This window comes from Lissotriton helveticus, chromosome 5_1, assembly GCF_964261635.1.
Source record: "Lissotriton helveticus chromosome 5_1, aLisHel1.1, whole genome shotgun sequence".
Taxonomy (NCBI): domain Eukaryota; kingdom Metazoa; phylum Chordata; class Amphibia; order Caudata; family Salamandridae; genus Lissotriton; species Lissotriton helveticus.
The window spans coordinates 49,568,306-49,593,684 of NC_136065.1; the positions used below are offsets into that span (position 1 = coordinate 49,568,306).

The following is a 25,379-nucleotide window of genomic DNA, read 5'->3' on the forward strand; positions in this document are numbered from 1 at the left end:
TACTTTTTTCTCATCTTCATTGCTTGATTTTGCTTGCGCAGCAGTGTCAGTAATAGTTATTGAATTCACTCATAATTACACTGAAATTATGAAAATTTCACACGAAAGCAATCTGAAACCTTGGCAGGTATGGTGGTTAAAATTATGAGCACTTTATGTCCCAGGGTCCGCCCTACTTTGGTAGTGAAAACTGGGCTAGAATGACATTTGTTGCTTTTGAATGACAGGGTGGCGAAGGGGAGCACTCACAGGCTTCACAGGGTCGCAAGGTTGAGCACTCGCAGGCTTCAGAGGGTGGCGAGGGGAGCACTCGCAGGCTTCAGAGTGTGGCGAGGGGAGCACTCACAGGCTTCACAGGGTGGCGAGGGGAGCACTCACAGGTTTCACAGGGTGGCGAGGGGGAGCACTCACAGGCTTCACAGGGTGGCGAGGGGAGCACTCACAGGTTTCACAGGGTGGTGAGGGGGAGCACACACAGGGTTCACAGGGTGGCGAGGGGGAGCACTCATGGGGGTGTGAGAGGGAGCACTGACAGGCTTCACAGGGTGAACACTCACAGGCTTCACAGGGTGGCGCGGCGGAGCACTCACAGGATTCACAGGGTGGTGAGGGTGGGACCTCACAGACTTTACTGAGTGGCGATGGTGAGCACTCATGGGGTTGTGAGAGGGAGCACTGACAGGCTTCACAGGGTGAACACTCACAGGCTTCACAGGGTGGCAAGGGGGAGCACTCACAGGCTTCACAAGGAGGTGAGAGCAGCACTCACAGGCTTCATGGGGTAGGGAGTTGGAGCACTTAGAGGCTTCATACAGAGGTGAGGTTGAGCACTCACAGGCTTCACAGGATGGCGGGGTTGAGTACTCACAGGCTTCACAGGATGCGAAGCACACACAGGCTTCACAAAGAGGTGAGGGGGAGCACTCACGTGCTTCACAGGGTGGTGAGGGGGAGCACTCACAGGCTTCAGAGGATGGCCAGGGGAGCACTCACAGGCTTTACAGGGATGGTGAAGGGGAGCACTCATAGGCTCTCACAGGGTGGTAAGGGGAAGCCCTCACAGGCTTCACTGGTGGCAGGGGAGCACTCACATACTTTACAGGGTGGTGAGGGCGAGCACTCACTGGCTTCACAGGGTGGTGAGGGCGAGCACTCACAGGCTTCACAGGGTGGTGAGGGGGAGCACGCATAGGCTTCACAGTGTAGTGAGGGTGAGCACACGCAGGCTTCATAGGGTGGCGAGAGGGAGCACACACAGGCTTCACAGGTTGATGAGGGGGAGCACTTACAGGAGGTAGTGTGGGGAGACACGAGCTCAGAACCAATAGAAGTAATATATTCAATTTCCAGCCCAGCCTTGTCTTTTTAGAAAGTACTTTTTCATCTTACACCAGCACTTAACACTAAACACGTCAATCAACCTCCCTGGCAATGGCTGGCCAGTGCCAGGGAGTGCCAGGTTTTGTGTGTTGTACAGTGCCTGGAAATCTCACTTTGTGCCCTATGAGATTGTGTCCAATTTGGCAAAGTGTAGCTTGCGCTTAGTAACCGATGTACTTAAAGAGCATTGCTTACAGGGCAGCGCACACCTTTAGTAGGTTGCTTGGTGCTATAGAGATACTTAAGGACCAATGAAAAGAGTAGGGTGGTGGAGGAAAAACTTGTAATAGATCTATTGAATCACCCGACGGTATTCCACAGTGAGTTCAGGACTGGGTCAGGAGTGAGGACCCTGGATAGGACCGTGGGTGAGGCCTGGTTATGAGCAGCAGGGGTTGTTCAGGGCAAGGGTGAGGGTCCTTGGTAGAGCTGTGGGAGGGGCCTGGTACAGGAGCACCAGGGGGTGTTCAGCTCAAGGGGGGGGGGGGGGGGGGGTTCCTTGGTAGAGCTGTGGCAGCTGTGCACAGAATCTTAGAACATAACACATTTCTCGTGTGTTGAGCTGAGAAGGGTGAAAACGCACAGGTAAAGCACAGGTGAGCGTAGTAACAGAGGAGTCAGTCCTGTTTTGTGCGTGTAACATGAACCAGGAAGTCCTAGTGCACACAGAAAGGGACAGATACACAGACACACCCACTTCACAAAGAGAGATAAACTGAAACGTAAGTTTACTTTTGCATTTCTGAATCATGGCAGCAGCAGCTCTGCTCAGGAACCTCAAGGAAGAGGCCACTTGTTACATCTGTTTGGAATATTTCACTGATCCGGTGACTATCGATTGTGGACACAACTTCTGCCGCTCCTGCATCACCCAGAGCTGGGAGGGAAGAGATGGAAACTTCCCCTGTCCACAGTGTAGGGAAACATCTGGGATAAACCTCCGACCCAACAGGCAGCTGGGGAACATGGTGGAAATGTTAAAACAGCTTCATCTGCCCCCTGTGAAGCCCCCAGACAAGAATCTGTGTGAGAAACATGAAGAGAAACTGAGGCTGTTCTGTGCAGAAGATCAAAGGATGATATGCTGGGTCTGCCGGGAGTCCAAGGAGCATAAAACTCACTCAGCAAGTCCTATTGAGGAGGCTGCCGAGGAGTACAAGGTACGTCTGTGGGCATTCAGGGACCACAAACTCACAATATGAACCCCTTTGAGGAACCTGCAAAGTTGTACAAAATACAAGGAATATATGTCTGTTTTCTTGGATCACAGGTTGTATGCATATTTTATGCTCTTAGGTACCCTTTTCTACAGGACCTTTAGGGTGATTTTTGATCAATTAACACCGCAAACATACTTTGTATCCTCCTTACGATTTAAAGACTCACTTGTGAATCCAGAACACCCACAAATATCCCTGACTTCTTACTCTGTGCAACCCTGTATGAGGCTGGTCTCTGGTAGTCTTTTAGAAATTGAAACTGCACACTTAACATTGACTTGTTACGGATTTATGGATGTAGATCTTTGTGGTGTGAGTGAAGACTGTGGAGTGATTGTTTTTCCTATTTGCTTCCATTGGGGAGAATTGCTTTTACTGTTAATAAGGTGCTCTGTCCCCTTGGTTTGTGGGGCCCCTCTCTCTTGTCTAGTGTGCCACGTCTACATGTTGTTAGGCATGTAGGCGTAAAGTGCTGTCTTTATCAATTAGCAATAAGTGCCAATGATGAAGCTAGTTTACCAGGGATAAATAGGCCTAAAGAAGGGCCACCATTGTCTGTGTTCTTGTCCATGATACTTGGATCTGGTACCTACAATCTGGATATGTGAGGCTTGAACTTACATTCCTGATATGTATGACTGGCACTTACAATCTGTATAATATGCGCCTATACTTACAATATTGTATTGTATTGTTATGGAGATTTGTAGAGTGCAGCTCATCACCCGTGAGGGTATAAGGTACTGAGTAGGGCAGGCCTGAGGGGGGTCGAGGTGATCATGCCTGTTTCGTCTGGAAGAGGCTCGTCTTGAGGTTCCTTCTTTAGTCCATGATTGAGGGGGAGGTTCTGAGATGTTGCAGGAGGTCATTCCTTGTCTTGAGGTTCCTTTGGAAGTCCATGAAGGAGGGGGAGATTATGAGGTGTTGCAGGAGGCTGCTCCATGTCTTGGCTGTGAGGTATGAGAAGGAGCGTCTTCCGCTTCTGGCCTTCTTGATGAGAGATAGGTGTGCTCTTGCCAAGGACGCCGATCAAAAGTGTCTGGTGGTTTGGTAGAAGTTGAAGTGGTGGTTGAGGTATGCTTGACCCCTGCTGTTGGGCGCTGTCTGAGCTTAGGTGAGTAGCTTGAACATAAATCTTTCCTGGATTGGGAGCCAGTGGGGATTAGTGAGGTGAGAGAGATGTTCAGAATGAGTCTGGTGGATTTTTTCAGGGTGATTTGGAGCTGGCGTAGAACATGGGCTGGGATTCATAAGAAGTGGGCATTTCAAGTCTGGTGCTAAGTGGTATCCACAGGAAAATCTTGCAGGATGAAGAAACATGATGAGGAAACACCATTGATCTGTTTGCTCATGGAGGGGTTGGTCTCCAGTATGATCCCAAGGTTCTTGCCATGGTTTGTAGGGGAGGGTGAGGGGCAAAGTTAGGAGGGCCACCAAAAGACATCCCAGGGGGATTGGACCCAATGATAAGGACCAATGTTATGTCTGTGTTGAGCTGGAGGCCGTTGCTTTTCGTCCAAGCAGTAGCATTACTTATTCAGTTGGCGAAGTTTGCTTTGGTGGTGCTGGTGGAGTCTGTAAGGATACTATGTTGATGCCATGGGCTCTGACACTGCCCGCGAGGGGCGTCATGTAGACGTTGTAGAGTGCTAAGTAGGGCCTCCGGTGGGCAGGGCATCTTTTGGTGGTAAGAACAGTGAATGAGAAAAACCCGGTCAAGAAAAACCGGGCATGAAAACCAGGGCAGCGGTGGTGTCACTTGGTCAAACGGCAGCAACTGGATCAGGCTGAAACAATCAGGAACTCGAGTCCACAGGTAAGTGCCGGGCTAGGCTTTATTTGCAAAGGTAAAACTAGACCAAAAGTTTAAGTTTGGACCTAAGGTCTAACTTTACTGGCAGTAAAGTTAGGCTTTAGGTATGAACTTAGAACTTTGGTTGAAGTTTACCTTTGTGAATCTGGCCCAGGGCTTGTGCAGATGTCCCTTTAGTGAGTCTTTTCTGCAAGTGAGACCACACCTTGTCAATCTTTACATAATGCTTGCATTCTCATCTCTGCAGGTAAAACTTCAAGAGCGGCTGCATCTTCTGAAGAAAGAGGAGGAATATATTCTGGAGTCTAAAGTCAAGGAAGAGGAACAATATAAATATATGAAGGTGAGTGCTAGCAGTGAATCCTGTGGGCCTGTTCATGTCTGTGCCGTGTCTATGCGTGGACAAACATACATAAACCGACAAGTCACCCAAAAGAATGGGTTGTCATCCCCACCAGGTAAATTCACTGACCCGAGTCACTGCTATGGAAATTGGGGCTCAAATTTACCCAAGGTTTGTCCTAAAATAAACTAAGTGTAGTGTGCTCAAAGACATTTTTTACACAAGAACTTTTCTTGGTTCCTAAAGGCTGTTTGGTGGCCAAAAACAAATATATATGTAATACTATTACGTTTCACCTAGCCACCTTGTAAGGTATGATTTGTAAAATAAACAAAAACCCTAACTACTCTGCTGACCTTAACCCCTTCGGCGATGTGCGGGAGAATTAATGAGTGGGCGGGGTTTGGACGGCCCCAGGCCGTCCTCTGCACACACCCACCGTGATGTGATGTATGATGGTCGGGGGGCGTCCCGAGCACCGAAGGGGTTAAGGTATTATTTAAATCGTTTGTACTTGTGTGTGTATGTACAATTGTGGCATTATCTGGCTGTTAGTATGTACTAGTTTGTGTGAGCATGTTCACACATGTGTGCGTATCTTAGGATGTGTTCATATATGATTGGCTCTGAAGTTGTCTTTGGGAGTGCATTTTAGTCTGCGCATCTCAGTTTTTGTGGACATAAATAAGTGCTTGTGTGTGTGTGCGTGCATGTGTGGATAATGAACCTCAGAGTATGCAAATAAATTTATTTGCACATATGTGTGAATGTGTGTTAGGGGATTGTGCATGGTTTGGTCTGGATTTATTTTCCATGAGTTTGTACTTGCATATGTGAATGCCTGTCTATAGGTTTGCATATGGCAACATAATATTTGTGAGTATGTCAGTACATGTGTTCCTCTATGAGTGTGTGCTCTGTGAGTATGTGTAAGCATGGGTGTGGCTATGCAAAAGTGGGCATTTGTGGGTTGTGTAGCACTGTTTAGAAATATTCATCTTTGGGTTTGTACAAACATCTATGTACCTGTGAGGGTGCACACCAATGTGTGCATCTTTGTGAATATATGCCTCTGTGAAGTTATGTATGCACAGAGCGGAGATATGCATCTGTGTATGTGTATGCATCTATGCATCTGTGAGTCCGCACACTAATGTGCATCTATGTGAATGTGTGCCTCTATGAGGTTATCTATGCATAGAGCCGAGATATGCATCTGTGAGTATGTACATGCATCTATGCATCTGTGAGTGCTCACACTAAATGCGTGCATCTGTGTGAGCGTGTACCTCTGTGGGGTTATGGATGCATGAAGCGGAGATATGCATCTGTGAGCATGTGCTTGCAGCTATGCATCTGTAAGTGTGCACACTAATGTTTGCATCTGTGTGAATGTGTGCCTCTGTGAGGTTATGTATGCACGGAGCGGAGATATCCATCCGTGAATATGTGCATGCATCTATGCATCTGTGAGTTTGCACACTAATGAGTGTATGTGTATAAAAGTGTGCCTCTGTGATGGTGTGTATGTACTGAACAGAGATATTCATCCGTGAGTATGTGCATGCATCTATGCATCCGTGAGTGCGCACACTAATGTGTGCTTCTGTGTGAATGTGTGTCTCTGTGAGGTTATGTGTGCATGGAGCAGAGATATCTATCTGAGAGTATGTTCATGCATCTATACATCTGTGAGTGTGCACACTAATGTGTGTATCTCTGTGAGTGTGTGCCTCTGTGAGGTTATGTGTGCACGGAGTGGAGATATGAATCTGTGAGTATATGCATGCATCTATGCGCAAGCGCGATTATGCATTTGTGCATATGTAAGAGAGTGTGCCTCTGTAAGTTTGTGTGTGCATGTATCAGAACTCCGTTCAGAGGGTCACGCGGCTACTGGACCCAACCAAGGTGTCTGAGACCTTTTACTCCCGATGTCCCGGGGCTCCCCCTTCTATGCATCCTGTTCGCCTGGGTCAAGCACCCCTTCTGCACCTGAATCTCACATGGGTAGTGTAGCTCAAGCAGTCAAGGCTCCTTTGTGGTAAGCTCAGATACAGATCAGTGAACATGACTCATGACTCAACGTGCGTGGAGTGTGAAAAATAATTCAATGTCCAGTTGAATACTTATTTTTATCTAAAAAGAAGTGTTTTAATTCTAACTACACAAACAAAGGAAAACAACATTCAAAAACAAAATCACACACCCCTTGAGGTCAGGGCTCTAGTAGTTGTCAAGCCACTCCCTGTCCTCCCATCTATAGTGCAACTGGTTCGGTGTTATTCCCCATTCACTGATGGCCGCATCCAGGGAATGTACACTAGTAGGCCGTACTCAAGAGTTGTTACCTTGGACTCAGTTAGTAAGTTCAAGGCATTAGAGTCTAGGGGTTTGCAGCTCCAATGACGGTATGTACCCGGGGGTCCCAAAAGCCCAGTTCTTGGCTTAACTGTTCCTGTGGCAGGGAACCCTTCGGCGATGCAGCACGGTCCTGTTCTGGATCTGCTAGGTTGGGCTAAGTGCCCGACTAGGAGTTCTAATGTTTATAGTCCCCTGTATGTCATAGGGACCGAGGCATTATTCATGCACAGCTTCCCTTTAACACCAATCTCCTTACTGGCTGCTGCGTAGATCAGTTCAAGTACTTACGTCTCTAAGAGTTCCCACGGGCAGACACCATAGTGCTCACACTGCAGATTTCTCCGAAACCTTTGCTGATTCATTTTGTCCTCAGTTAGGCCTGATTTACCTTCTCTGTGCATTTGCGGCTCTCGTGGTGTTGGTGGATGTGCTGGGCGTACCCGTTCCTGTAGCTGCACCTTCAGTAGTGTTGAGCTGTAACAGCAGCCTCACTCGGGTCAACATGGTCTTGGACTGCCGGCCACCTCCCCCCTTAAAACACTGACTGAATTACCCAATTCAACCAGTCAACACATGGGGTCTTTGGAAGTCAGGGGGTACAGGGCCCCCCCCTGGCCGTATTTATTAAAATATAAAACAAATCAAAAATTTTAATCAAATAAACATTTCTGACAATTATTAAAATGCACACTTTTCAGAAGATTAGATTGACATCCGTTTCGACATGGTATGATGGGCTAACCTTAACAAATAGCTAGTACAGCGTGTTTCCTAACCGAATCTAATCATCCTGAAAATTAAACTGCATTCTAATATTTTTAATAAAGTCCTACGGCAAGGTCGCCAACCGGTGTCAGATCCTTTTACAGCTGCGCTCTCACGTTGGAGATGCGCATGCGCAACCCAGGGCACGTTACACCCACGTGCGCTCCCTGAACTCCATTTAACCATAACAGGAGGGCCCAGACACTCGCGCACCTTAGTGACGTCATAGTGTTGTGCCTGCCCCTGAAGTTCTGAGAGAGACCAATGGCCCCTCCCGCGGGCGGCCCCTTTCGTGAATGGGTCCGCCCCCCCGTAAGGACCTTAAAATGCTGCTCACCGATTAATGACCTTACCGCCAGACACACATAATAAATACGACATTGCTATTCTAAAAGGAAAAAAGGCCTAAGGAGAAAATCGTTAATACACAGCAAAGCACAAAACATATACATATACACATACTCCTGTAAGCGGAAAAAAGGCCTAAGGAAAGAATTAGTTAAAATATCACGACACTGCACAAAATATTTACCTCTGTTCTACCTTCCAGTAAACGGAAAATACAAGGCCTACTGGATCAAGCCCCCTAAACCTATAGTCCGGCACATTGACAAACCTGATACTTACCATTTGCCAGGCCCCAAATGACTGCTAATAAGGGATGGAGGGTGGGGAAAATTACACGGCCCCACGGTGGGGCGAGGCGCGAGCCTGGGAGTGCGGGCACAAAGAGGCCGCTTCCCGCGCTCCCCAGGCTTTTTAACCCTTTCGCCGCCGCGGCCCCGCCCCCTCGCCCCGGAAGCGCACAACTACTTCCGGGGAGAGGGCGCGGGGCAAGCGGCCCCGAAAGGGACGGGGTGTGGGAGGGGCCGGGCCCCACCATGCTTGCGTGGGGGCCTATTGGCCCCCCCTTGTATCATGGTCTTGGACTGCCGGCCACCTCCCCCCTTAAAACACTGACTGAATTACCCAATTCAACCAGTCAACACATGGGGTCTTTGGAAGTCAGGGGGTACAGGGCCCCCCCCTGGCCGTATTTATTAAAATATAAAACAAATCAAAAATTTTAATCAAATAAACATTTCTGACAATTATTAAAATGCACACTTTTCAGAAGATTAGATTGACATCCGTTTCGACATGGTATGATGGGCTAACCTTAACAAATAGCTAGTACAGCGAGTTTCCTAACCGAATCTAATCATCCTGAAAATTAAACTGCATTCTAATATTTTTAATAAAGTCCTACGGCAAGGTCGCCAACCGGTGTCAGATCCTTTTACAGCTGCGCTCTCACGTTGGAGATGCGCATGCGCAACCCAGGGCACGTTACACCCACGTGCGCTCCCTGAACTCCATTTAACCATAACAGGAGGGCCCAGACACTCGCGCACCTTAGTGACGTCATAGTGTTGTGAGGGATGGCTACCAGCCTGAGGAAAGCGTAGACTCCCTCCCCCGCACCCTTTAAAACGGGATATCATATCCTGCCCCTGAAGTTCTGAGAGAGACCAATGGCCCCTCCCGCGGGCGGCCCCTTTCGTGAATGGGTCCGCCCCCCCGTAAGGACCTTAAAATGCTGCTCACCGATTAATGACCTTACCGCCACAGGCCAGGTAGTTGACCGACTATCTGGCCCCCCCCAAACCGCCTACACTGAAAGGTCATAACTTCCTAAACCAAAAAACCCTCTACCCCTGCTATTTAGTTCCCTATCCCTAGGGCATCCCCGACTCTGTCCACTGGACCCCCCACCCTGTGAGTAGAGCCTCTAATAAACGTCAACCCCTCATTATCAGCCGACTGTTAGTCTACTTGGTCCTGAGATGACCCCCTGTGGGATATTCTGCGATTAATGTGTATGAAACAGTTTCTCAAACCAAGTGTTGATCCTCTTTAACGAGTGATTCTTCACCAAGTGACTCCTTGCACTCGCCTAGTCCCCCCCCCCTTTTACGTGCAGCCTGGGGAAAACTGAGCCCCCCATGGTGCAGTCTGGTCATCGTTACCTCATGTCCTATAATGCATGAGGGTGTGGGGGCACACCCATCGAGGGTCCCTGCAGATGCTGTGCCCGGGGGTATCCTGGTACTATCATTCTACCCCTCCCAGTGGCATACTGTACAGTCTGCTAACCATCCACACCTAGCCACTACGCTCGGAAAGTGTTAAGTGTATGGCACTATTTTTTACTATGGAAGTCCCCACTTCCTGAACAGGGGAACTGAGGCGTTGCATAGGCCTATCACTCCTGGGGTTGCCGAGGCTAGGAATGCACACCCGTGTGTACTGTCCCATCTCTACCGTTGTCAGTCACTACCAATTGGTGATCCATGCATATACCATGCTGACACTGGTGGCCCTGCGTGCACAGGCGCCGTTACTGTAGGTATATAATTCCTGTTAAGGCAAATACTGCCATTTTTGTGAAGCAACATCCTGCTACATTACTGCCGCCAGCCCAATTAAGGGCTTACACACCGAAACAATCACTCTGTGTTGGCACCTCCTGCGTCTTTTGATCGCTCGCCCATCACACTTGCGTTGTTGCTTGCCATCCTCTACCTGACGTAAGCATCCCTTGGGCTGTCCACCTGTAGCAGCTGTTGTGATGCGGAGCACTCCATATATCCACCATGGACCCGGCCATACATAAATGGAAAAGATAAACACAAACCATTAGTGTTCCTGGCGATAATTGCTGTACACGTGCAAGTCTTACATTGCCATCACTTGCTAAGTTTGAGGTACGATTAGCGTCGGATGCATACTCACAAACACTCCCGACTAAGTGTTGCGCATAGTCTCAGTTTGTGTCCCTTGTAGCGTGACTGGATTAGTGTTACGAAGAGTGCCCAGTAAAATGGCCTTCATTAGCGAATACTACCCAGTGTGCAGTGCAGTGACACAAAGCATGGAGTCCCCCCTGAATACCATAGCGCCCTCCTGATTCCTTAAGGATGATTAGGATATCAGTTTAAAAGGAACCGTCTGTTTGGATTAGCACCCACCCAATCACAACTTGATGAGATATACGTATTCTAAGTATCGAACCCCTCGCGCCTGACTGCTGGCTTCGACCGTGGCTGACAATGGTAACGCGTAATATAACTACGGGGCAACCATAACCTATATATATTATTCCTATGATACCCAACTGAGCATCATTCCCTTAACAAGTTGCATGTAACAGGTGGCCCTCCCGCTGCCACACATGATTTTCCAATCAATTCATAGTATACCGACACTTGTTGCAAATCATGATGCAACATTAGTTTCAACCGATCAGAGTGTAATGTGTTACCGTTCATTAACCCATTCTGCCTCCCCCAGTTCAGCCCTGGTCCGATGCAAATCTGTCCGACCCCCCTGCCCATCTAAGAGCATCAGCATTATCAGAGATGGGATTTAGGCATGGTCACGACCTTTCTTTTTAGATCCACTCTACTATAGTGGGTCCTTTGCTTGCTAAATGTCCTCTGAGAAGATTACCTGAAACTAATAGGCACACTTATGGAATGTCAATTTCCTGGCTGACATTTGGTACGGCTGACTCATTCAGGCAATAGAACAGGAGGGGAGGAATTTAGTGCCCAATGCTGTTAAGTAGACACGCAAGCGCACACAGGTAACCCTGAATTAATATTGTCAATATTACCGGTAGATATATTGACTACATAGACCACTCTGCCATGTTATCGTTGTAACTACCATTAGCTTGGTCTGTGGGCGGATACCCAGGTGAAGCGGACACACAATATTGTTTACTGAGATCCCTCCTGTTGAACCAGACAGGACCTATTATTTTATGAACAGTGAGGACGTTCTGAAACAACAAGAATCCCCGCACCCAGAAAGAAATATTGTGGGGTGGCGGGGTCAGTGAAAGGAGGGTGTTCAACCTGGGTCAGATTACAGTGCCCGCCCAGCAATTATGGTTACCTTGTCTATTCACCGAATAAATAGCAACCACGACTGTCTTGTCGCTGAGTCAGAAAGGAAAACAAGGGCACAGTAATTGTCATCCTAATGTCACAGCATTGAACCCCACGTGGGCAGCTTTTCACGCTCCTTGCACTCAACCAATCTGACAAATGATCGTTTAAAGTGTTCTTGCCCAAATGTAGGTATACAATGGGCAGCATCTCTGAGATTAGAATTAACATATTAAATGCATTTAGATACAGTGCATCTGTAGGTATACAATGGGCAGCATCTCTGAGATTAGAATTAACATATTAAATGCATTTAGGTACAGTGCATCTCAATATAACACATTTTAACACTTGTTGCTTATCCTGCAAATCTGTCATGGATACAGCCCTCCTGGGCCTACATTGGACATTCCTGATTTAAAGACAGAGATAAAGATCTTCCAATTTCAGCAGGCAATTATTTGTGGCCCTGAACCATCCTTTCGATTACCTTGTGAGCTAAGAGCCCCACTGCCTGATTGCTTCTCCCCAGTAGCAGGTGGTCACCCTGGTCAACAATTTACTGGACCCATCTGCTTGTAAACAGGTGTGATAGGATGTGGGATAGTACTTTTCCTACCCCACTATTCTACTTAAATGAAAATTCGTGAACATCAGGGGCTGTCAGTTGCTGGTAAATAGAGCCCAAAACCCGCCCAGACGGGGAATTTACTCCTGGTCCCGGGCCAGACCTCTGCATCATGGTCTGCCAGTCTAACCATTTTTTTGGGCCACCCTTCTCCACCAAACTGGAGCCAAACAGTACTTGATATCACCGTGTAAACATCAGTACATCCACTTTGGGCATTCGAAATTGAAGTGGACTGATCGCGTCACCTCTAGCATCAAATATTATTCCACTGTGGCTCATTATACAGAAAGGAGTTGAGCCTATCATCTTGCTTCAGCTTTCGTTGGCTATCTACCTTACTTACGAGATATGTGTTTTATGTCATTTAAGCATAATTGTTGTAAAACATAGGGACAGGCTAGAGTTTAGTGTACAGAATACTCTGTCACCCACGTGCAGTACTACTCTGTCCACCAACCCTCAGTTTTATAGAGATAATGTCTGCCAAAGGGAGCCACACAATAGCCGCTAACGATAACCCGAGTACCGGGATGTACAGCAGAATGTCTTATGGTCATTCAAATAATGACCGCTCGCTGTGACATGTGATAGCTTAAATGTGGAGATCATGCGACCGTGTAAGCCCGGCGGTGTCAGGTCGGCTCCATTATATTTAACACAGCCTGATGCCAATGTAAACATGCAAATTATTTTATTTCCCTGACTGCTTGGGCATAAAATATTAATTCTCCTCCGTTCTGCTAACAGTCATTTTTATAACCTAAACTGCATCCGTTTTCAAATAACTTTTAAAAGCTTTTCCTCAATGTAAACGCTCAGACTTGTGCTGTAGAACTACTTCTAAGAAGGCGCTTCTGCACCAATCTGCTGGCATTCAAAGATCATTTATAATAGAACACTGGCCCCTTTCACTTCTATTGTAAAGCTTCCCTCGCAAAGACAGGTGACAGCAGCGTGTGCTTCTCTGCCAGCACAGATCAATGCAAGGGGGGCTCTGTTACCACTCGCCGGGTGACCCCTCTTCCTCGTATCACTCACACTTGCAGACGATTTATCGGTATACAGAACCCACCATCAGCGTCATAACCACACGCAGCACAAAGCAAAATTAATGTAATACATTGAAACTCACTGGAAAACACACAAATCGACAAGCACCACCAGCTAAATAAATGCAATTAAGTGCCTATATCACTCGATTAGAAGTAGAATTGAGGGACCAGGACTGTGGTTGAGATGTACCGCCCTGTCCACCAATTCCCGACCATGAATCTGGTAGTGTGAGCTCTTTACAACATCTGTACATGGGCCATTCTGAGGGACAGTCAGTTCCGCTTGACCAAAATAGTGATTGCAAATGTCTTTGATATGGAAACAACGACAGGCCTCTCCGAGTTGATAGATATTTTAAGATAACCCTGGAATGTACACAATGCTTATTCAGGTCTTGCCTGACACCTTCGTTTTGCAAATTATTTGTAATATTTATCGCCCTGAATTTTGAAGTCTTATTCTGCGAATAATTGTATGGAATAATCAGACGGTTTCTTTTATGTCATTTCCACGGTTCAAAGCCTACAGTTTGAGGAGCATTTGCCCGTATACATGAGTAATATAGTTTTATAATCAATGCACTAAGCACATTGTAACCAATCTAAGATAGCTATTATGTAACCCGATTTCCTTGCATAACTCTATTTGCATAGTCTGTAGTCATTTTAAATCACAAGTAGATGTGTCCACTAAATTTGACCGATGAAATGATTAGGGGTACTGAGGCTGCTGTTTCATAAATACATCACTTGCACTCACTGCATAGAGCGAGTGTGTCTCATGGTGGCCTTGAGATTAAGTGAGTTTGTCCAGACTCACAGGATGTTCAGCGTCGATACCGAGGCACGAAACCACATCCCCAGTTCGTAAATCAAGCACCAACAGGTCTCCCTACCGACAAGCAGGCACATCCTGTGCCGCAACATTCCAGCCCTTCTGGAGAGTACTACCCACGGTGTTAACACAGTTCACGTCTTTACGAGCCTCGGCTTTCCCGGTCCCCTTCAAGTTACTTACCACACGAATTACTAAAGAGACACAGAAGCAAGGGAATGTCATGCTGGTAATAAGGCGTCTTAAACAGTGGGATGTCAGCCGAACACTATTACCTTCCCGTGTTATTTGCTCAACGGGCGATAACAAGGAAAAACGTTTTGCCATAGCGCAAGTGATACTTGACACACTCAGCATGTGTAATAACGACACGGCTGTCATAACCTCGAACATGGTCACTGTGATAAACCGGAAGCACAACCAAAGCGCCACAGTACTTTTCTAGGGGGCTTACTTTTTCTGCTTGTAGTTCTCCATGATGCGCTCCAGGTGCTGCCGCCGCGCTCCAGGTGCTGCCGCCGCCAGGACAGCCACGCACAGCCGCAGCGATGGATCATGGATGGCTTCCTCCCCTGCAGTCCGGCAGACATGTCCCCGTCCTCACACCTGCATGCCTAAGCCTCCCCGAAACCGGCTGGCACCCGTCCCCCGACGAACAACGGAGACATCGTCTGCTGCTCTCCCGGGCTCCGCAGCTCCACTCCCGCTGATTGCGATGCTCTCCATGCAGGACTATAAAAGAAAAAGAGAAAATTATACAGCCCCCACGGTGGGGCGAGGCGCGAACCCGGATCAGTCCTCCGCAGCTAGGGTTCTCCGGATCAGCACGCCGCCTGGTCATAAGTTCTCCCGCTCCCCCTCAGCAGCGCGTCGGATCCAGGAAAACACCGCAGTCCTCCCGCAGCTACGAGGCACACCTGCAATAAAAATGAACAAGCACATTACACAGCCCCACGGCGGGGCGAGGAGCGAGCACCCGTCCCCCGACGAACAACGGAGACATCGTCTGCTGCTCTCCCGGGCTCCGCAGCTCCACTCCCGCTGATTGCGATGCTCTCCATGCGGGACTATAAAAGAAAAAGAGAAAATTACACGGCCCCACGGTGGGGCGAGGCGCGAGCCTGGGAGCGCGGGCACAAAGAGGCCGCTTCCCGCGCTCCCCAGGCTTTTTAACCCTTTCGCCGCCGCGGCCCCGCCCCCTCGCCCCGGAAGCGCACAACTACTTCCGGGGCGAGGGCGCGGGGCAAGCGGCCCCGAAAGGGACGGGGTGTGGGAGGGGCCGGGCCCCGCCATGCTTGCGTGGGGGCCTATTGGCCCCCCCTTGTATGGACTTCGGGCGACAATCAGATCAGCAGACTTTCACAGTGACATTCGTCTTTGACAGATGCGGCCACTCACAGCAGTTGTGACGTTGTATCAGGTCTTCAGTGAACAGCTGTTATTGGTATTTGTGGCTTCCCAGGCTAGTGTCAGTGCTTTTGCATCTACGTTGATGGTTGTTCGTCTTGGGGAAGTTCTTACATCAGACAGCGCAGGCACATATCAGGGCACAAGACGATACAATGTTGATTAGAACATTGGAACGTTGAGCGCTCTCTTAAAACAATGGAGTGTGTCGGGCTTCTAATGGCCGGCAAAAATCTCGAGCATCAACGTTCCAATGTTATTGTTTCACAGCTGTTGCTGTGTACAAGGGCCTCATGGAGCCCACGGGGATTTCAACCCCATTGGTTATGTTATGTTCATTATTATTTGTCAAGTGCATTATCACCTGCAGGTCTCCAAGCGCTGTCAGAAACAAAGATCTAGCCTTCACAAGAGGGGATTCAAATTGCGCAATCAAGAACAAAAGCCTCTCCTAGACACACAATAACTCTAAAGGTGGTACATCCAACATTTAGTATATATCAACACTGTCCCAACTCATTTAGAAAATCATAATTCTTTTTTATTTTTTATCAATTTTAACAAAAGCAATATTCATGATAATATTCACAAAAATTCACAGCGAAACATATACATAATAAGTAAACCCCCAAACATCCTAAAGTCATCATCCAGTCTCACACTCAGTCCAACAGTCATACACACTACACACCATGTAAACAAATTAAATAACAGAAAGACAATAATACAACAATACAATAGAAATCAGTAATCACAAACAACCAAACAGACAGGCGCCGACGCGCATTTCGGAAAGGAAGATGGTCCACAGTTCCTTCGTCAGGGCGCAATATGCTTTGTGTACGATTCCTTCTGGCGTGTGGAATTTCTTCAAAATAGTCCAGACAATAAACAACCAAGGGGGCTCAGTCTTGAGATCGCTATGTACAATATATATAATTTCAAAAAATCCACATAAAACAATGAGGGGCACCAAGTCCACAACACGCTCAGGGGCCTTAAAGGATGTTCTGGACGCCCCAAATTCTAGGGCTTTAAATGGACCTTCCCATGATGTATCTCCCGAATAAGCACTGGAAGAAGGAAGAAAGATAATGGCATCAAAATATAGAGGTCATCCGATTTTGCTCTGAAAAGATATTGGGCGGGTGTAAAATAAATCACCCCACACTGACACAGTCCAGTAAGATAGAAGGTTCGGGCAGTGCCACCGAGTATGTGTTCTATCCCGCTTTACTAAAATGCTGGGATACTTCCAAGGCTAAGATAAGTCCTGAATGGTCTCTCTTCACCGGTGGAGTCCAGGAGAACGATTCAAATTGCGCCCCATGCCTCCACAAAAAGTACTGTTTTTAGTTTCTTTCTGAACGGTAGGAGGGGGTTTTCCTTGCGTATGTTCTCCGGCAGGTTGTTCCAAATGTTGGGGATAGATGAGGAGAAGGCTCTTCTTCCTTTCGATGACTTGTTAAATCGGGGGAGGTCAAAAAGTTGGACTCGGAGGACCGTAGCGCCCTAATAGGAGTATAGTTGGCGAGACAGCCCTTGAGGTAGCTAGGGGCTGGCCATAGATGGCTTTATGTACGATACAGATGCCTTTGAATTTTGCTCTCTGTCTGACAGGGAGCGAATGCAGTTGTTTAAGGAGGGGTGATGCATGGTTTCGTCTGGGCACTCTAAAGATAAGCCTAGCAGCGTCATTCATAATCACCTGCAACCTCTTCAGGAGGTTGCCCAGGAGGCCGATATACAGGGTGTTCCCGTAATCCAGTCGTGATAGTATCAAAGCAGATACTTTCATTCTAAGTGTATTAAAAGTGAGTAATGGGGCGAGCTTACGCAGCTGTCTCAGTATGCCTATGCATGTTCCCACCACTGTTGATACCTGTTGGGTCATGGTGAGCTTGGCCTCGATTTTAATACCCAGACTTTTTACAGCCACAGACGACTCTGGGTAGACGTCGAGCTCTTTTGGTTAAAAGACCTCTTTCAACGGGTTGGAATCTGAGGTGACGGCCAATACTTCCGTTATGTCCGGGTTGATTTTAAGGGAGGCCGTCATCCAGTTTACCGTGTATTTCAGAATGTTTTGGAATCTTATATGAGCTGTCGTGGAATTGTCTATCCGAATTACAATTTGGGTGTTATCAGCGTAGTTATCGATTTAACACTCCATATCATTCAGTCCCGCTATCAGGGGCTGGAGGTAGGCGTTAAAGAGCAATGGTGAAAGTGCCGATCCCTGCGGTACCCCGCATGAGAGCAGTCCTAAATCGGACACATGGTCATTCAGTGAGGCCTTTGTTTGACTAATTAGAACATTCTGCCCTCTAGTGGCAAATGCTCTAATAGCCTTAGAGCCCTCTGTAGTGTGCTACACCAGCCTTTCAAGGCCTGCTCCCTTGTTAAAGGCCCTCGCTTTGGCCTTTAAATCGGGAGAGTGCCTTTAATGGCCGGTAGAGCCCGCCACTTGAAAAGTTTGGCACAGATTGTATTGAGAACTGGCCTGAGAGCCAGTAGTCCCCACACAACACCGATGCTATCTGACTTCTCTCCTACTGACAGTCAACTTTCTCTAGGTGTTTCTCATCCTGAGAATCTGCTGGCTTCTATCCTGGACAGACTCTGCTTCTGCAGCGCCTAGAACTTTTCTTCTGTTTCTCACCAGGCAGACTTCTAGGTGGTAGCAAGACTTTCAGCTCTTCCAGCAAGTAGGGCAGACTTCAGGTAATGTCTCTTCACCTCTGGAAGACTGTCCGTTTCTGCAGACACCAGCCCTGGTTTCACAGCAGTCCTTCAAGTACTCTACATAGCACAGCCTTCCTTAAGCAAGAAATCATCTACTCAGACTCTTCCTATACACAGAGTACTATTACATGTGCTATACATCCACCATGCCGACATGCACTTGACATGTACACGAAAGGTTAGCACAAGGGTCTGGGGCTCACACCAAACAGCACGGTTGACTGGACTCTCATCCACACAGGAAAACGGTCTGGTCATAACTAGTTATCAACAGAACGTGGTATGCGGCCACCACCACTTCAGGTGTCTAACTTAGGACTTGGGAAGTTGTGTAATCTGGGTAACGAGGACCCGCTTCACGCGCCTCGCCACATCAGCAAACAGGCTTTGAAATGCACATTACCAAGGATAGACCTAGGCCTCCTTGAACATGTTATATCAGGGGGATTACGGGCCTCACAAAAAGTCAAGGTACCGGTTTCACATGCAGTCAGGCACTCAGTGCAGGGGTACATGCCAGTTCCCGATTTTGGAGGCAATTCCTCTCCTAACATACCCTATTGTATGGTTCGCTCAATACTAACGATCTACAATGGGTTGTAATAGAACAAATTGAAAAAAAGTCAATCAAAACTACAGAGTCACCTACTTGAAAAAGAACAAAGATGGGTCTACCGCTTATCAACTCAAAAAGAGGGTCTGAATGATACCACCCCTTGGAATGCTCTTTATAGTGATTAGACACTCTGCCCAGATCCTAACCTTCATATGATCCAATTCTCAGTGTTAGCTAAGCTTCTTTAACACTAAGATAACACCTTTCTAAAACAGTAATTAGGAAGTCAGTCTATTGATCAAAACATCTTGGACCACATTACCCCAACTTGATGGCAGGACTGCCTCCTTTCGTGACAAGTAGATAGCCATGTGCTTGACCGGACACCTTGGTCCATGCCTAATTCCCGTGACTCTTTCCCACCATGTAAATACAAACCTATTTAAACTAGCCAAGATACGATCATGTTCTAAATGTGTTTAGTCACATCCTCCTTGCAAGACAGTTAAGAGGCATGAGTTATTATTTTTTGGAGGTTTTAAGTATTCTTTGAATTATCCGTTTTTTTTTTTTTTTTTTTACAAAACATTGTATAGTCATCACGCTTTAAAATTCAACCTCTATAGCTGTAGGCCTTAATGAGCCAATCATGTGGGCTCAAAGTGAAGTTGTTACCTTTTACTGCGTGCACGCGCATGAGCAGGCGACGGCTGGGTGCTCCATTTAACCAGCACTAGCTAACTACGGAGTATCTCCGGGATGCTGCGTCGCAGGACCACAATAGGTACCTACGCGGGCGGGTGACCTTGATGCAGTAAGCGGGGTTACTCGTAGACAGGCGGGAGGCCTTACAACAACTAGATACACTTGTTTATGGAGATGGTCCATGTTGTAATGTGCTATTTACTATTGCAGTCTCCCCACTGTAATTCTCTGCCTGTCTGCTCAGCCTGTGGTGAGGTCACTTGGAATGTTAGAGTTGGTTTGTATGTAGCTGGGAATCAGTTGGTGTGATGGGCTGAGCAGAGAGGACCTTGCTCCTGGTGGGGCATCTACAGGCTTTACCAAGGATCTTAATGTCATCTTGTAATTGAGAGCCTGAAGGATTACTACGTGAATAAATCTTCTTGACTTACCATCTACAAGTGCCCCTGCGCTTCTATACTTCCATATAACAGTCCACTCTTTTCCACATTGTCCCTAGTGTGTGACTACAAGTCCTGCCTCCCCGCCGGGATCCATGTTGATAACGAGCAAATGCGCTTATGTAAGATTTTAGATTTGCTTAAGACAAAGTGATTAGTTATTCTTTTGCTCTCTGCCCAAATTTTCATGAATCTTCATTAAAAAAAATTTTTTTTGCTGTGATTCACGTAGTTCTCAGTCTCCTTAATTTAAATTCCTCTTTGGAAGGGTTGGGACTGAAAGAAAGATTACCCGCACCCTCACAATGCATGGCTCTCCGCTGTCAGTTTTTTACTCCTGACTTTGTGGACAGCATCCTATTGCATGAGTGGTATAATATCTGCTTTTGATACAAACTCGGGTTCAATGAACTTCACACTATAACCGTAACGCACCGAGGTTTTAGTGTAAAAAATCCCCATTGCATGCCTCCTCTTGGTTTTTTTTCTCTAAAGGTATGCCTGCAGGAAATCTATGTATATGGTGTTTTTTAGCAGGCACTGCACCCACTTACACCAGAAGTCACGGTAACGATGAGTAGTGCTGCTATTTTGTTTTACAGATTCGACATACGTGTCAATCGACCACATTTTGCACCCATCAAAGTCACGTTAACAATGAATAGTGATGTTACTTCTATCTTACAAATACAGCGTATGTGGAAAACCATAAGTAATGGAATCACCCGTACATTGAAAGCACACCTTAGTGTGTGTACTGGAATTTGACGAGGCCTTTTGATCTCAAATCACTTTCTGGTGCTGAAGAAAGCCTATCAAATTACTGTGCAAAGGCTGAAACATGTAGACCTTCACCAGGATATTCTAGACCAAGTCTTTCTTAATAATATCCGTCTTCTCTTCTTTTTAATCTTGTCCCAGGACCTCAGCATTAAAATACTTAAGGTTTGAAGGAGGATCTTAGAGACAATTTTAACCTTTACACGGATTTCATGTCTGTCAAAAAAAACACTTGCTACGCTGTAATCAGGCATCGAAGCACACCTAGGGCACGATTAGGATCGCGGTTTTCCCGCATCCTCCGGGCCAGCGGAAGCCACCGCCGGCCTGGAGGATGCGGGAAAACTGCTGCGGAGGCACAAAAGACCCACCGCCAAATTAGGATGGCGGTGGGTCTCAAAATCCGTCCGCAACTTTTCTGCCGTGGTTGCCTTCTTACCGCGGCGGAAAAGCTCTAACATGGCTGGCGGTGTCAATCAGACACCGCCAGCCATATTAGGATGGTGGAAATCATATGCTTTTCCATGGCGGCTTTTCTGCCGTGGAAAAGCATACGGACATTGCCTTCGGGGGCCTGTTGCGGGCCCCCTTGGTGAAGGGGGGTGGGGGGTGCACATGGGGGTACCTATGGTACCCCTCTGCATTTGCGTGGACAAAGCGGCAGGCACCGCGCGGTGCCTGCTGCTTTGTGCACGCAAATGCCGTGCATGCATTTTTAACATTGCGGGTGGTGCAGCTTGAAGCTGCACCCGCCGCAATGTTAAAGATTGAGGATGTGACCGCCATCCTGGCGGTCACATCCTAATCTGCACGGAGGGACCGCCGCAGCCACTGCGGAAGGTCTACTCTACTCTATGGTGGCGGACGGACTCAGGTCCGTCCACCATCATAATCGGCCCCTTAGCACTAGGCACCCTAGGTGGGAACCGATGATGAAGCATGCCACCAACTAGGTTGGTGGGTGAGGGTTCTTCTAAAAACCCATTCGGTTTCCCTTATTCCCTGGCCTGATGATGCAGTGAATTTCGATTTCCTCCCAGGGCCCGTCCCAATTGTTGCTTTATATTGTTTTCTGGGAGAAGGACATGACCCTTTTTTCCTCTCTCTCTTATTGTTTATGCTACTAGTGACACTGCACAGGAGCATCATCCCCTACCTGTATACTAGTGCACAACAAAGGAGCACAACCCTCTACCTGTATACTAGTGACACACACAGGAGCACAATCCTCTACAATATACTATAATAGTGAAACATACAGAAGAACGCCCCTCTACCTGTATACTAGTGACACATCACAGGAGCCCAGGCCCTCACCAGGAGTGGAGACATACCTGGCTCCACAGTATTTCTGGCTCCAGCTCATCATGGTGATGCCAGAGAGACAAACTTCTTTCAACAGTTAAAACCCTCATATTCCAGGCTCGGGTGTGATATACTTCACCCGATGGCTCACACCCTGTTATTCTATGCTAGGGTGTGACATACCTTATCTGATAACTCACAGCCTCCTATCCCAGGCTAGGGCAAGATGTCACACCAACCTCCTCGCCCATCCTCTGTAGGAATTTGTTGTGAATTACATGAAGAAGCTGGTGCTGTGACATTGCTTTATCTGATAATTCTTGATCTCTCATTTTCATAGCACAAAACTCATAATCCTGGTATAATATTGAGTATGAAATTACTACATTAGTAACTCTACATCACTCTCAATGGGGGCTATAGAAGGATACTCCTTGAGCGTCTCTTAGGCGAACAGAGCCAATGTCCTTGCAGCACTGGGGCAGCCTGCACTAACTAAATATTGTGTCTTCCATCCCAAGGACTGAAAGTTCGTTTTTCACCTCTTTAACATTCACTCCTGTCAGTCACATCCACTCACATTTGACTTCAGCTAGTCTCTCCATGCAGCCAGTCTCTGGGTCATTGATTGTCTCTGCATGCAGTGGGTTCACTTCTTTCAACTCGCTCCATGGATCGAGTGTCTCTGCCTGCGGTGGGTTCTTTTCCTTCAACTCACTTCATGGATCGAGTGTCCCTGCCTGCGGTGGGTTCTCTTCTTTGCACTCTCTGCATGGATCGGCCGTCTGCCTGCAGTGGGTTCTCTTCCTTGTGCTCGCTCCATGGATCGAGCATCTCTGCCTGCAGTGGGTTCTCTTCCTTGCACTCGCTCCATGGATCGAGCGTCTCAGCCTGTGGTGGGTTCTCTTCCTTGCACTCGCTCCATGGATCAATCGTCACTGCCTGCGGTGGGTTCTCTTCCTTGCACTCTCTCCATGGATCGAGCGTCTCTGCCTGCAATGGGTTCTGTTCCTTGCACTCGCTCCATGGATCGAGCGTTTCTGCCTGCAGTGGGTTTGCTTCCTTGCACTCGCACCATGGATTGAGCGTCTCTACCAGCGGTGGTTTCTCTTCCTTGCACTCGCTCCATGCAGAGGATCTCTGCCTGCAGTGGGTTCTCCTCCGTGCACTTTCTCCATGGCTCGAGCATCTCTGCAGATTCACAAATTCACCTCTCTACAGTTCGTGGGGTGTCTGAGGGAAAGGAGAGGGCAGGAGTGTGAGAAGGACAGAAGACAGTAGAAGGGAAGAGGCTGCAGGTCAGAAATTAGGAAAAGCACAGTAGTGTTTGGGGGAAACTATCATTGTCTCCACCTCCCTCTGGACTCCCACTCTTGGGACGGCATGTAGGAAGCTTTTTAACATCTAACCATCTTTTCTTTGCTTCTGACAGGACAGGTTAAGAACTGTGAATGAAACAATTGAATCTGAGTTTGAAAAACTGCAGCAGCTCCTGAAAGAAAATAAGCTAATACTGCACAAAAAACTGAAGGAGATGGAAAAGAAAATCATCATGGTAGAACATGCAAATATCACCAAACTGTCCAATCAAATCACATCTCTGAATGCCCTGATAACGGAGATAGAAAAGAAGTGTGAGGCGCCGGCGTGGGAACTCCTGAAGGTGAGCTACTGTTTGGTAAATACAACAAAAGAAAGAAGTGAATATTCTATATTTTGTGTGCAGTGTTAAATGTGTCGGCGGAACACACATGATCTCCTGTCAGGGTCAATGCACAGTGACACCATGCAATCCGACAGGCACACATCATACAGACAGACATTTCTATACTGTCCCCTTTTATGCTGGGAGCTCAATTACATATACAAACAGTTGACTTTACATTAACTTCTTACAGAATCACATGTATGTCAATAACCCATCTCAATATAAAGATGAGTTTATATTTATAAATTTTTTCTATTAGGGACAGTGTAGCACACCAATCTCAGTGACAGTAATTAGCATATGAAGGTAAGGGCACAAACTGTAAACAAAAAAGGCGGGATAAAAATGTGCAGCATAATGAGAAGCAAAATCTGAGAGAATTGGAAAGAAACTAACTCTCTCTGAAGTGTGAGAACACTTCTTTCTGTTCTACAGCGCTTACTTTTCTCCTAATGAAGGACTCCTCATATTTTACCTGCACCAACCTCATGTTAGGGCGAACAGTGAGCTCTATAATTAGGCATTTAGAAAAGATAATGATTTTTTAAATAATATTTCTTTATTGGGATTTTGTTACATCACAAACAGCAGATCACAGTTCTACATTAATAATTATATCAGCACTTAAGTTCGCACTGGAAACCGTAGTATGACAGTGTATCAACGAGCAATATAGAAGTGGCATTGGTGTCATTTGAAATGTGTTGTTGCAGTATTATAGCAAATGGAATTAACAATGTTGTTAACACTCCATAGGGTGATGCCAATACTAGAAAATGATGGTTATAATAACAAACACAACAGCTCATGTCCTCGGGGGCAATAACTGAAGCACAATAACATGATCATTGTAAGAAAAAGGAGCTTATTTACAAGCCACTTGCGCTGCTGGTACGTCACTTTTTCACATATTAAAAGTGACCCACCTGTGGCACAAGGGGCTTGTAAATATGCCCAGAGGTATATAGCGGAAGCATCTGTACGAGGGGGGATGGTAAGCACAGTGCACACCGAGCATCCGGCCCAAGAAAGCACCCAACAGTGGCCATGCACACAGACCTGGTTTCTAAGTCCCCCAACGAAGTTCACAATCGAGGCCAGCAGCGACGCAAGTGTGAGAAGTTGTCCTGGTATATGCTGACCACTAATTAAAATGGATACCTTGTACTAGTCCAAAAAACCCTTATTGATGATTAGGTTAAAGACAACCTTTATTGAAAGCTATCTTAGTGGTAGCTATGGAGAGCAGCCTTCAGGCTAAGTCTCGAAGGAATGTAAAGCAGCTTGGTTTACCAGATTATTACCTCCTGAATGACCAAATGAAAGGCGAACCACACAAGGAAGATATATAAAACATATGTATTTATTACTAAACACTCTCTACTAACCTCTTTA

At 47.0% G+C, this 25,379-nt stretch overlaps 1 protein-coding gene across 1 annotated transcript in view; it reads left to right on the plus strand.

Annotated features, from left to right (window-relative positions):
• The first annotated feature begins 2,112 nt into the window (after nt 1-2,112).
• LOC144754121 (E3 ubiquitin-protein ligase TRIM39-like) overlaps nt 2,113-25,379 on the plus strand; it is a 215,306-nt gene continuing 192,039 nt past the window's right edge. Inside the window, exons 1-3 of the mRNA XM_078641688.1 lie at nt 2,113-2,540; nt 4,661-4,756; nt 23,709-23,939. Of these exons, the coding sequence (XP_078497814.1) occupies nt 2,130-2,540; nt 4,661-4,756; nt 23,709-23,939 (738 nt within the window). The 5' untranslated portion in view covers nt 2,113-2,129. The remainder of the gene's footprint in view (nt 2,541-4,660; nt 4,757-23,708; nt 23,940-25,379) is intronic.